Genomic DNA, 14,411 nt, shown 5'->3' with positions numbered 1-14,411 from the left:
CACAAACACCAGGAGGCCACTTGCAAGCAACAGCAGGCTGCTGAATCTCCATCCTTCACCAGAACAGGTAGGTCAGTGGCAGAAGAGGAATGGAGCAGGAAGCTAGCTCAGCCAAGGGCAGGAGATGCAGGACACTGTCAGCAGCTGCGCACACTGAGATCCTCTCCCACTTCCCAGCCCGGAACTACCCCCAAGTCTTCCCTTGGACTTACACCAACCATTTTGCTGGCGTAGGTATGAGGAGTCCCACTGGAGACGGCTTACACTAAATTAGAAGGCAAGTTAGAGGTAAGTGAGAAAGTTCTTCATTTACCTCTGCTGGGCTGTCTGGTTGTTGTTGTCTCCCCCAGCCTGTAGCACGTAGCACACATTGCATCAGCAATGCTGCACAATCTGGGCAGGTGGGGAATAGGATTGAGCTCTTAGAGTTACACTAACCACTCAGGTGAAAGTGTAAACATTGTAATCGGTTTTTGACACTTCATTGAGAGGAAAAATGGAATAAACAAGTGGAATATTCATCAGTTGCAATCAAGTTTACTTCTACAAAGTAAACTTAAGAAAAATACAGTGCATTTTAAATCCCAGTCTAAAATACTTGATGTGAAAATGTGTTCCATTGAAATAACTTTGGTTACCTTAGTGGTAAGTGACTGAATACCTTGCTTTTTCCAGTCTATTTTTCAGACTGAAAATAGTAGGTGTAAATAGCATAGCGAGTCTTTTTGGCTAAACATACACAGGTAGAAAGCTATGGTATCTATCCATTTCCTCATCCATTTACCAGAGCTTACAAACATACTTGTGCACACATTACAAAATACATTCTCTTTCAAGATGAAGCATAATCTGTCTATGGTAAAAATGTGCCTTTCTCTTTTAAAAGGGAGAAAGCATATGTGCCCAAAGGCAACAGAAAAGAGAAAATTGCATTTTAGAGTAGAGAGAGTGATTGGTGCCATTGCGATCTTCCCTCCCAGAGACATCACCATGGGAAGGGGGTGCTGATTTGGATCAGTACCATGGCAGGGAGACTTTCCACATGCCATGGTCTCTCCCCACATTCCATAGTTTCAATCTTCATGCTATTTAAATGAAAAAATAAACACATGGGGCCAAACTCGTGATAAATAATTCAATAAGGGAAAACTACTATGATTTGCTTGATCACTTATAAAAGAAAATATTGAGATGGTTCCTGTTTACACGAAAAAAGAAAGAAAAGAAAAAAGAAAAAAACCGTATTTGTGCAGTATTTGGAGTTCTTTATGGAACATATGAGAGGATTGTAGTGATTCTGATGTAAATAATAAGACTGTAAGGGGCATTATGACTATCATGAATGTACAACTTTTAAAAAAAGAAAAAGAAACCTTTTAACGCCTAAAGTTGTAAGTAAGGGGTACTTCATTCACAAGTAACCTCAACAGTGTGAACTGGACTAAACGCTCTAGATTTTGAACTAACTGAAGAAAAAGAAGCATCCCAAAACATTTTAAAAGACTTTCCATTTTTCTTGCTTAACTTCTCTATCAACCAGGGAACAACCAGGGAAGAGGGAAAAAAGGAAATCTGTCATTTCTTCAAGGTATTGTTAACAAAGGTTCCTTATGTGATTGTCATAGGAAGAATCAGATGTAAATAAAAATCCCAAATTTATTAGGGTTGTCAATGAATTAGAGGTTTTTAGTCGATTAACTGTCTTGTTTTTACCAATTAATCAATTAATTAACTGGTTACTGTAAACATTATGCTATCTCAGTGGAGATAACAGTTAATAACAGCTTTTCTTGACATGTAGTGCAAACCTAAACTTGTTTACTTAGAAGTAAATTCCACAGAATCCAGTAGGACTTCCAAGAAAGTGTGCAAGGAACCGAAGCTACTATCTTGTCCATGCTTACCTGGAAGCAAGGTCTAATGGAAAGCAAGGCCACACTGGAAATTGCTTAAATGTGTACATTACAAAATATATGCTATTCATGCATCTTGAAAGCTTTTATTCCTTGGATCACTCAAATTACTCAACATCAAATAAAGAATTCAAGATGGATTAGGTCCCTTCTCAACAACTGTTTATAAGCCTGCGTATATAGAGGGTCACATATTATATCTACTAGTATAATTGTCAGCTCCTCATTAAAGCTTAATGTTGTCAATATAAGAATTGAAAGCATATTCTTTATATAAATTAAATGATGGAGAATATGTATTCCATGTATGCCATACTGAGGTGGAAAATAATGCAATATAACGCTACCAGTCAAGTTTCAACAGTATGTACCATCATAACTACCAACAAAAATCTAAGAAAAATCTCTATAATGCTGCTGAGTCAAGTGTCTTCCGCTCCCTAAATCTGAAAGAGTTTGGTATCGAAGCTTGCATCCCATATAAGGACCCAATCCTATCCAATTTTCCAGTGCCAGTACTGCTATGCCAATGGAGCATCCACTGCATCTTGTGGTAGAGTAGCAGTCACAGAGCTCTCAAAGTATGAGAACATTTGTTCCCTTACCATGGGGCTGCATTGTGGCTGCACCAGTGCTAGAAAATTGGAATAGGATAGGCCCTTAGTTGCCTAAACTGTGGTGGCATTTCATGGCCACTAGCAAAAATACCTGCCCAACAGTCAAGGATGGATATAGATAGATAGATAGATAGATAGATAGATAGATAGATAGATAGATAGATAGATAGATAGATAGATATGTGCAGAAGATGGTAAAGAGCAACAATTTCAAACAGCTTTAATTTTTAAGAAAATGCTAAATTGTGCAAAAAGGCATTAACATATATAACCAAAATGCATAAAAAGATATAAACAAAATAATATCAAGCATCCCGGAACACTAAAATTCCTACATTAAATAAAACTTTTACACAACTTCCAGGAAATATTCGAAGTTAGATATTTAGCAGACCTCTGAACAAAGGGAACTCCTGAAATGAGAAACAGTCATCAAGAATGTCTTTGAAAACATCCATGCCATTTTCCATTACTTTCCCTTACGTATTTTAGGATTTCATTTTCATATTCAGCTATTTTTAAATTATAAAAGTATGAATCCGTATTTGCATGTACACCTGCACAAATACGTCCACAGAAACACAAAACCCAAGACAACAGCTCCAGAAACATTTTTCTGTTCTTGACTCTTGGATCCCATTTATTTCTTGGTTTCCCCTAATAATTTTTTGAAGCACTGTCTATCTACACTTTTTCTTCAAGTGGAGAAAGAAATACTAATTTATCAACCTGTAAAGTCATTTCCAATCCACCCTCCCACCCCTCTACCTAAGGATCTAAACAGGGCTGATCCAACCAAAAACTAAAACCTGGAAAATTCCAGGAGCGCCTGCCTCAACTATATAAATGTCTTGGAGAGCTCCTGTCTGCACTTTAGGTATAGGCGACTCATCAATGGGGTGTTATTCCCTACATTCCAGATCAAGAGCCTTCTGAATTCCATCCACTTATCCACGCAGGGCACCTTAATGTGGTACATTGTAAAGTGGAGAACGCAAAGAAGTGTTAGATTTTAAAATGTATATGCTCTTGCCCAGCAATGTATTATATATTTCCGTGTAGAACAGAGCGTAAACTTAAACCCAACTGAAAGCAATTTGCTTCTAAAGAAGTAAACTTGGTTTCTTTGAACATCTGATCAGGAAATCAAGGCCAAGAAATGTCCTGCTCATTCCATGCGCTCAAGTAAGGTTTGGATGTTGGTTATCAAACAGCAGTCTATTGTTCCGTTTTGTCAAGGCAGTTTTGAAACTGAGATAGATGCAGAAGGTTGTTGTATAGGATGCAGTTCACTGTACAAAGTACAGCGAATCCATTACGGGTTACAAGCCATGATGTGTATGTGCAACCTCCTGATTTTAGAAATGGGCTATGTCAGATGCAAGGGAGGGCACCAGGATGCAGGTCTCTTGTTATCAGGTGTGCTCCCTGGGGCATTTGGTGGGGCTGCTGTGAGATACAGGAAGCTGGACTAGATGGGCCTATGGCCTGATCCAGTGGGGCTGTTCTTATGAAGAAGCAAAAGTGTTTTTTAAAGAAGCAAAGAAGCAAAAATGGTTTTAAAAAATAGCACCTACGGATTCCTTGTGCTTGCCTTAAATTGCTCTTTGGCTCAACGGCAGCACCAGAAATATATATAAAATTCCTTCCTATCTATAATGGTGTATTTCACATTAGTGCTCCCATACTAAACATAAATGGAAGTGGACCTTTGGGAATCTCTCTCTCTCTCTCTCTCTCTCTCTCTCTCTCTCTCTCTCTCTCTGTAATTTGTCAATGGCAATAAAGTATTCTGAGCATGTAAAAAGTGTTCCCTCCCTTGCCCCTCGCTCTAGTGGAGGGTTGTCCAAACCCTGGCCCAGGGGCCTAATCCAGCCCTTGAGAGGATTTTATCCTGCCCCAAGGCTTCCCAGCTAGGACTAAAAATAACTCGAATGATGCACTTCCAGGTGCCGAATGTAATGCAATGTAATGGAAAGAAATTATTCCATTACATTCAACACCTCTACTGACTGAATGAGATATATAGTGATGCTGAGAGACCTGGAATATAATGTTCAGTAAACTCAAAACCGAGCAGAAACTGAGACAAAAAATGTTTGATTTGCGTCGTTGGTTGCTTGATTCTTTTTCAAGATCCATTCCCCCCTTTTCCTGTGCAAATCAATTTTGTCCTCTGCTCCCCTCCTCCTTCCACCCCCACCCACTTACTGTATGCAATCAAACTCTCAGCACATCAGTCCTCTATGCACCCTCCATATATTTATAATTTATTTTCTGTGCGACACTGTGGGCACAATCCTAACCCCTTATGTAAGTGCTTTCCAGCACTGGCATAGCGGTGCCAATGGGACGTGTGCTGCATCCTGCAGTTGGGTGTCACTCACGGAGGCCTCCTCAAAGTAAGGGAATGTTTGTTCCCTTACCTCAGAGCTGCACTGCCCTTATGTCAGTGCTGGAAAGCACTTACATAAGGGGTTCGAACTGTGCCCTGTGTCAGATGCACAATGCAACCCACGTGCCAAAAAGATTGGACACCCCTGCTCTAGTGTTATCTATTTTGGGGGTCCATTATTTATTTATTATTAATGGGAAAAATAAGAAACTGAAATATGACAAATACTTTTTGTCACCATTTCTAAATCACGCTGACTCCTTGAATGTGATCAGGGTAGCATCTAAATGCTTGCATAAACTGAATAACTGATAATAATTATTAAAATGATTATAATAATATTTATAATAATTATAAACTGATAACAATTATTCAAATAATTATTAAAATAATTATAGTTATAATTATATAACTGATAATTACACAACTCAAGTAAATTACAAGTAAAATATTCCTTACTTACAATCTGCTCTTATTTTGTCCTGTCTATTTGGGGTGTTTTGAAAAAAAAAAAGCAAAACAAATCATACTACTATTAACAACTAACAGGTGAAAGATGCTTCTTATTGTTCTTTTAAAAATTAGGCCTTCAGGCCAGCACATGGATCAGAGGTCCCTGAGGCACCTGGGAAGGACAGAAGAATCTCTTTGTATGGGAGGCCTCTGGGCACCAGCCTGTGACCTCCTGCCATGCTGCGCCTGCTTTGTCATTACGGAGCCAAAGGAGGCTCAGAAAGTGGCTTTCCAGCCAACAGACCCCACTGGCATTCCCCTGACTGCTTTTGGCTCTTCCCTGTTCACTCTTACTTCCTGCCCAAACATATAGCAAGCCAAGCTCTTGCTGACTTGAGGCCTTTGGAAGTGGGGGGGGGGGGTTCGGCTGCTCCAGTGCCTCCTTGTGTTGTGGCGCTTGCGCTATGGTTGCAAAAGCTCATGGCAGCAGGTGAATGGGATGCACAGATGTGCCACTGTACATAGATCTGCTATCGACTATGGAAATTGTCCTCACCTCTGAGCCCCCCAGTCACCTCTCTGCATGGTTGGCTGCAGAAGTAAGCAGGCAGATGGGGAGGAAACACACATGCAGGCGCACAGATCTAATGGTGAATTGACAAGATTTCTAAATCTAACGGGAAAGGTTAGAGAGTGCAAAACGCAGTGGACCAAGGAAATCAGGATGGGACCTTTGGTGGTCTTTTATGAGCCCCTGTCTGCACCCTGCGCCTACTGAAAAGTGGGAGTCCTGAATAAGCATGCATAGGATGGGGCTACGCAGCTGATAGCATGATCCACACACACACCAATAAAACTGGAGTATCTGGATCTGAGCAAGATTTAAGACTTAGATTGGTTAGTTTTAAACTAAAGGCACACTCCTATGCATGTCTACTCAGATGTAAGTCTACTGTATTCCATGGGACTTACTCCCAAGAAAGTGTGGATAGGATTGCAGCCTAAGCCACAAGCTGGGAGACTTTTCTTTTGTCAATCATCACAGCTTGGTACTCCATTGACCCCTTCTGCCAGTATGCATATAATCACATTCAACCATTGCATGAGCTTCAACCCAGGCTCTTTACAAAACAAAGGCAGTCATTTCTTCTCTCTCTCTCTCTGGACTTTTGTGTACGTGTGAAGGGGAACAAGACAAGATGCTCCAGCTTTCAGTTGCTCTCTGGGTCTCCGCTTTGTGTGGCGAGAAGCCTGTGATGTGCTGGCAGTGTATGTGTGTGTGAGCGTGTGGGTGGATTTCTTTTTTCTTCCGCCTTCTTCGATCGCGTATATGAATGAATTAAATTTTGGTGTCAGGTATCAGAAGGTTAGGAGAATATTGTGTGTAGATAAACCTTGCCACCCCCTGCCCCTGGGAGAGCCCCATATACAATGTGGAGATGATGAATGGGCTTTGGGAGAGGAGATCGAAGCGAGGGCCGCATTGCCTCCACTCTCTCCTACAAAACTATAGGGCAATTAATTGTGCCTTGTCCCCTCATCCTTCATCTCCTTGTGGCACATATCGATGGAGATTACTGCTGATGGACCATTTTATCACCTTAAATAAACAGTCACCACCTTTTCTAACCTCAGTCTAATATATGGGCCACGAGCTGCTGTTCTCTTTAAGGATGTTGCTGCTGCTTCTGGGGAAACTAATGATGGAAAATAGCTAAATCACAGATGTTAGTAGCAATTTGGGGAAATACAAATTTAAAAAGCAAAGGCAAAAGTTACTTCCACATGTGCGCAGGTTGCTGCAGGCACAGCACCTTCGCCTATTCCATTGAATTGGATGGGCTGTGCAACCTGCTCCCCTGTACAGGCCATGCGAGTTCTAACACGATTTAGAAAGGAAATCTGACCCTTTGGGGCAATAACACAGACAAATGCCTTATTTTAAGTCTCCTGGGGATGGGGAGGAAGTGTTGTTGTCCCTGCAGATCAGAAACTGGACAAGAACATAAAAAGCTGTCCAAGCTGCAATTGTAAGGACACTGACACCTCATACTCAAGATCACACTCTTCTGATCTGGATTAATTAACCTGGGTTATAAATAACAATCGTCAACAAGAATTAAAATTGCTCCTTTAGCTATGAGTTGTAAACCTCACCGTCTTACCACCTTGTGTAAAGCGCTTTAAGTAATAACTAATCTGAGTTTGGTGATTTTGAGCCTAAAACATGGCAGGCAAATTCAATGGAACACAGATTTACTTTCAACAGGAGCTTTTAGTCTTCAGCGTTACCCTCCAGTGTCTTCTATGCAGATTTTAAGAATGATTACACATTTGGCCCTAAAAATTACTTGAACCAAGTGTGTTTTCTTTCTGAATGCAGTTATAGCAGGGTAGAAGCGACAGGAGTATCCCCCCCCCCCAATTTGAATGGACATTCTGGTCAAAATAGATGTTACATTACACGCTAGTTTAAGTCTCACGTGTGAAAGCACCCTAAGATCAGAATTATACATGTGGATCAATCCTTTGCAAATGGAAAAGTACAATTTCTTTAAGGAAAAAAAAGCCTATTTGACTTTCAATCCTAATTAGCTTGGCTGCTACTGAGATTGCCTAGCAAGAAATGTCTCCTTATTCAACAATAGCATAAATCACTTCGAAGATTTAAAAACAAAAACATTTTCAATCGCCCTTTGAAAATCGACCCCCGGAAAGTAACTATTGTATTGAATATTAATCTCCAAAAGAATCCATAGCAATGATTAGGGAGTGGCAAACGAAGACCTATTATCTTAGAATACCAAATAGAGCATATAATGAGGTAGTACTTTTAAAAATGTTAGAAGATGTAAATTAATCATTCAGATTACATCAGGATGTTCATAGCCTTAAATGTGCAATACTCAATGCCATTAAACTAGGTTATGTCATATGAACATATGACAAAGTCAATATTTATTTCACAAAATTGTTTGTATGGGGTGATGGAATTTGTTTATCTAGGGTTGAGAACAGGGTGCTGTATGTTTTTATGCACCACAAAACTAAAGCATCTGAATTCGAAAAAGTATCTCAATCAGGTCAATATACTTGGGGTCCTTCCCACAAACAGGGAGAAATAAGACCCATTGAAATTTCCAAGTAAATGCATTTTGGATGTGAGTGGACAACATTCTGGCATTTGTTGGGGAACAAATTCAATAACTTGCCTGTCCTAGACTGTAGGGTTGAACTGTGAGTTTTGCCAGCCACTCTGTAATCAAATGGGATGGTTCCAGTCCAGTTTTCATTTTAGAAGAAAAAAAAAATCTGATGGGACTGAGGGAGGAGGGGAGAAAACTGAACTAGAATTAGTGCCCAAATCTCCTCATTTCCTCCTTGGGCTTTCCCAAATCTCCTGAAGGATGTACTTTTGTACAGCCAGAGTTGCTATCTTGCTGACAGAGAAGGTCAGAATATTTGCTGGCTTCTGTTTCGAATGTTGGAAATGCCTTCCAGAAATGGTGTTAAGGTGCATTCTCGGGTCACGCTACAAGTTCATTTCAGTCTGAAACAGAAATAAGGCTGCAATCCTATCCACATGTTCCTGGAAGTAAGCCCCACTGAACTCAGTGGAACTTACCTCTGAGTAGACATGCACAGGATTGGGAAGGACTGAAGTGATTTAGGCATCTTTAGATTTATAAAGCAGGTAAATCTAAATTGAATGCATATTCTGGTCGAAAAGCACATCCCAACTAGAGACACTGGAGAGGAATCATCATCATCATCATCATCCTACAACCTCACAGCAACAATGGCTTTTTAAGCACCACCTGTGCAAGATTCATCTTTTAATCTCCTGCCCTGAACTGCCTGGCAGTCAGGAGGAATCTGAGCTACAGATCAAAGCCAGAACAGCTACTTGTGGCTCTTTCCCCTCCCTGGCCCACGATCTCCTCTAGCTTGTGCCGGTCTCTTATCTTTCGCCTGCCCCTTCTTCCTATAGGATGCGTCTGTGGTGCGATCGCACCGCTTCTGATATGGGGCGGGGGGGGGGAGACCCCAACGAGAGAAGTTTGGACTTCCTTTCTGATGGGGAGGGGACGAGAGGAGAAATCACCCCCCCACACACACACACACACACAACACTCAGTCGACCGGATTCTCCCGCCAGCACAGCACAAGTGCGAGGATGAGTTGGGCTACCTAAGGCTGGGTGGCTGGAAGGAACGGCCATTCATTCTTCTGGGGGAATGGAACGGTGGAAGGGATGCGGGGAAGAACTAAGAGGCTGGGCTTCGGTCGCCCTCTCTGGACGCGCTTTCATCCTATGGCTTAGATCCCATGCGGAGAAAGGAGCCGTGCTGCATCAGAGCAAGGCAGCCTTTCTGGGGAGCAAGGAAAGGTTCCCTTCCAGTCAATGAAAGTCGGAGTCCTGGCAGGGCCGGCCCGGGTGGGTAGGACTGCAGCCCAAGACTGGGATCAGCCGTGCTCTGAGCTTTTCATCCAAACATAAGCATAGAAAGATGAATGAGATGAATATTTGGCGCTGGTTTTTGATCCGGGTAGACCATGAGGTGCGTTTGTTGATGAGCTACCCCGTGTTGAATGCTGCAGGATGAGATGCGTGGCAATCTGAACAGCTCAACCATTCCCTTTCCATCCCGAACACCGCTGCTTTTCCTGAGGTCACTCCTTCCTTTACTGTTCAGGCGGGGGCTTTGTAAATCCTGAGAATGACACAGAGATCCTCTCCCACACATCAGCCACTCATCGTTGGTCATTAAAAGCCTGTTTCATGTCTGAGTTCATGTCTGAGAGCCTAAGCCTATGCATGTCTACTCAGAAGTAGGTCCCGTTATACTTATTGGGGCTTACTCCCAGGAAAGTGTGGATAGGATTGTAGCCTGTGAGCCCAGTCCTATCCATGTCTACTCAGAAGTAAGTCCCATTATAATCATTGGGGCTTATTCCCAGGAAAGTGTGGATAGGATTGTATCCTGAGGCTGCAATCCTATCCACACTTACACGGGAGTAAACTCCCTGGACTATAATGGGACTTACTTCTGAGTACACAAGCATAGGATTGGGCTCTCAGTCAGTAACTTCTATGAGATCAGATTCGAGGCACTGGAGAAACCCCTAGAGGAAAGAGGTGCGCTGTCAGGTTATACCAGGGAAACCAGGATCCCAGACACAAACCTATGCAATGTGGAAACGCCGGGCAAACCCAAACCTGCTCTACACTTGCTGAAGAAAGATGAACATTAAAACGGCAAAGCCTGCGATCCTATGCACATTATTTTCATAAGAGTAGCAGCACAATCCCATGCATATCTACTCAGAAGGAAGCCTCGTGGTGTTCAATTGGGTTTACTCCCCCAGGAAAGGGTGGATTGGATTGCGCCCTAAGGCTACAATCCAATCCACACTTCCCTGGGAGTGAGCCCCATTGACTATAATGGGACACTTCTGAGTAGACATGCATAGGGCTGGGCTCTAAGTCTCATGCAACTCAGCCGTCCTGAGTAAACGGGCTTAGGATCGCGGAGCACAGCGGAAGTAAGAGCCATTGAACACACAGGGGCTTACTTCCGTGTAAACGCACTACACACGCTCGGGCTGCGTCATCCTATTCTAAAGGCAATTGAATAAAATTCAGAGGAGCTTATTTCGAAGTGAGTCTACTCCAGACCACTTCACCTCAATTAAACGACTCTTCGGAATATCCTTGGAATTGGGAACAAAACAAAAACCTACTTGCAATTTAAAAAAAAAAAATTCTGTCTGATCCGCTATACACTTAAGCCGGAGTAGCCACGTCCCATTTACTTGGGAAAAATAAAAAAGGAAGGCTCAGAATGTATATATTCCAGCTTCTGTCAATCCCACATGTCTATGCGACTGTCAGCTCGATCCCTAATATATTTACATGATCTAAGCAAATCCCACTGATTTTAATCAAATTGTTTCCAAGAAACTATAGTGGGGCTAGGCTGCACATTAATTTGAGTACAGATATGATTGAATCAAAGGATTCCTGTGACCCCCTTAAAAATGTCAGAAATATCAAAATGTATTTGAACTGAAGATGAAGAAGCAACAGCAGAAATGCATCGAAAAAGTTGTTCTCGTTAACAATGAGAATTATTAATAATAATTTAGGATAATTGAGAATAATAATGAGAAACTTGTTAATAATGTTTACATTCTATGATAACAACAGTAATACTCATTTTTCCAATGCTGTCATGTTTAGGATATCCGAAAAGACCTTTCAAATGCTACAAGCCATACATTCAAACGAAGTGGAAATCCTGATCAAGAGAAAAAAGGAGATTTGGTCCACATCTCTTTTGAAATAGATTTTGGAATAGAAATCTCTTTTGAAATTCAAATCTATTTCGAAATAAAAAATGAAATAAGTGCATCTCACGAATGAGGACCTTAAGAAAACGCTTTTAAACAATCATTGTGGAGGTTTTTTAGGTTTTCTTTTTTCGCCAGGTTTGAAATCTGCTCCCTAGCATATTGGTTTTGACACCCAATTAGGCATCAGACGTTTATACTTTTGAAAACAAACTTCCTTCCATGCCTGGCCCCTGCGCGTGAAAGGCCAACTCACTGGCGCGCTGGTGTGACTGATGTTAACAAGGACGGAAAGGTAAATGGGATCTTCAAAGAGTCCCAGAAAATAGTTGCCTTAGAAATCATGACACTTTTTGTTTGCTACCTAACTGTATCCTCAGTGAAGGAAAGGAGGAAAAAAATTAAAAAACCTTCAAACTTTTCCAGACAGCAGCTTTGTAAAATGGGAGATTGTTTTCAAACACTCTTTCCTGTAAAGTTTCTCCTTGGTGGTAACGCTTTGGTGTGAACCTCCCTCCCCTCAGTCCCGTCCCCCCCAAGGGTGAGTCGATTTTTCTGCAAATCATCTTAGCAGGTCTAAGCTGCAAGTTAACACACACTTACCTGGGAGCAAGTCCCATTAAACTCAATAGGGCTCCCACCTCTGAGCAGTAGCCATGCATAGGATTGCACTGACAGGCGTAAGGGCCCAAAATCCCGTGATTCCAAGTGGATTCATTTCTAGCCTTTGGAAACTTATCAGAAATAAGTTCCGTCTTTTAACTATAAATAAATACCATTGCAATCAGGAAAGTATTTCAAAGAGTGAATGTGTTTATAGATGGAGCCTGAGAGCCCAACCCTATGCATGTCTACATAGAAGCCAATCTCATTATAGTCAATGGGGCTTACTCCCAGGTAAGTGTGGACAGGATTGCAGCTGAAGCATCTTGAGGTGTCCCCCCTCGCCTTGTAGGAGTCAAATCTACTAGTTTCAGGGCGCAATCCTAACCAACTTTCCAGTACCAAGGTAAGGACAATGTCGCTTGGAAGTAAGGGAACAATCATGGCCTTGCCTTGAGGTGGCCTCTGTGACTGCCCCCCAACTGCAGGATGCAACACACGCCCCACTGGTAGGGCTATGTCGGAGCTGGAAAGTTGATTAGGATTTGGGCCTCAGACTCCTCCAGATACCTGATCTTGCATGGTTTCCAAGGAGGAGGATCTAAGAAATGCCCCTACTTAGAAATGATGAAAGCCTGTTGCCTTTAGTGAGCTTCACTCATCCTACAGAGAGTATAGCCAGTGAGGTCTCAGATCCGCACCAGACCTTCAGAGAGAATTTGTAAACTTCCCCCCCCCCCAACTTAAAGCCCAAGGCGCCCTCCCGCTTCGGACAGCTTGTGCGAGCGTGTGGATGGGATGGGGGAAGAGGTACATACGGTTGTTGGGGTCCCCGGTGTGCTGGTTGAGCGGGATGATCTCCATGCGCTGCTGGCCGTAAAGGTAATAGTCCAGCTCCTCCGCGGTGCAACGGAACCTGGCTGCGGCCGCGACCCTGTCGCTGCACTTGGCCACCCCGCCGCCGCCGGCTGCGCTTCCTCCGCCGCCCAGGTCCTTAGTCTGCAGCAGGGAGGCGGCGGGGGAGTCGGAGCTCTGGATGGGTCCGAAGACGGGCATCTGGGCCACCGGCAGCGAAGTCAGGCTGGCCAGGGAGGCGACGGCGCACGAAGAAGGGGCGGACGACGGGGTGGAAGAAGAAGAGGAGGAGGAAGAAGAGGAAGAAGAGGAGGAGGAGGAAGGAGCCGCGGAGAGGGAGGCCGGGAGTTGGCGGAGGCTGTCAGCCGGGGGGTCGACGGCTCTTTCGGACGCCTGGAGGTGGCCCAGCAGCCCCGCGCCGCCCTTGAGCTGGCTGCTGTGCGGGAAGAGCTGCTGCCAGTGCTGGAGGTAAGCCGGGTCCACCTTGAGGAAAGCAGATCCGCCGGGATCGCCTGGCTTCAGCATCTCTGCGAGCCTGCAGGGGAGAGCAAGAGGGGGGGGCGGTGAGAGGCGCGGGAGGCTGAAGACCCCTGGGCGGGCAGGAGTTGTGCAGCGCCCCGCCGGAGACCCTCTCCCTCTGCGGGAGCGGGGAGGAGGAAGAACCGGGTCTGCCGCACAGCCCCCAGTTTCCGGGGAGAGGAAACCGAGGGAAGGAAGGCAGGAAATCAGCCGCCAGGCGCGCCGGACCCAAACCCCAAGAGCTCCCTGAAGAACTTTCTCCTGCCTTTTAGAGCCCAAGCCCAGGCATGCCTACTCAGAAGTCAGTCCCATTATAGTCCATAAGGCTTACTCCCAGGTAAGGCTGCAATCTGACCTGGGAATGGAACTGACTTCTGAGCAGACGTGCATAGGATTGGGCTCGCAGGCTGAAATCTTAGAAACACTTTCCTACGAGTAAGCCCCACTGAACACAGTGGGACTTACTTCTGAGTGGACGTGCATGGGACTGGGCTATCAGGCTGCAATCCTATCCATAGTCTCCTGGGAGTAAGCCCCAATGGCTGACTAGATCGGGACTGACTTCTGAGTAGAAATGCATCGGACTGGGCACTTAGTCGCCTAATTCCTCTCGTTCCACACCCCCCACCCCCACCAGGCTCCTTCTCCCGGTTCAAGTCCAGCAAGGAAATCTCATCAGCTCGAAGCGGACGGGCAGTCGTC

The 14,411-nt window shown here is 43.9% G+C and overlaps 1 protein-coding gene across 1 annotated transcript in view; it reads right to left on the bottom strand.

The window, feature by feature from the left end:
* PRDM6 (PR/SET domain 6) overlaps positions 1-13,715 on the bottom strand; it is a 104,796-nt gene extending 91,081 nt beyond the window's left edge. Inside the window, exon 1 of the mRNA XM_066618149.1 lies at positions 13,154-13,715. Coding sequence (XP_066474246.1) covers positions 13,154-13,715 — 562 coding nt within the window. The remainder of the gene's footprint in view (positions 1-13,153) is intronic.
* Positions 13,716-14,411: the final 696 nt, after the last annotated feature.

The sequence above is a fragment of the Tiliqua scincoides genome, chromosome 2, assembly GCF_035046505.1.
Source record: "Tiliqua scincoides isolate rTilSci1 chromosome 2, rTilSci1.hap2, whole genome shotgun sequence".
NCBI lineage: Eukaryota > Metazoa > Chordata > Lepidosauria > Squamata > Scincidae > Tiliqua > Tiliqua scincoides.
Note: the sequence above shows the minus strand (reverse complement) of the source record. Positions and strands in the feature narration are given on the sequence as shown.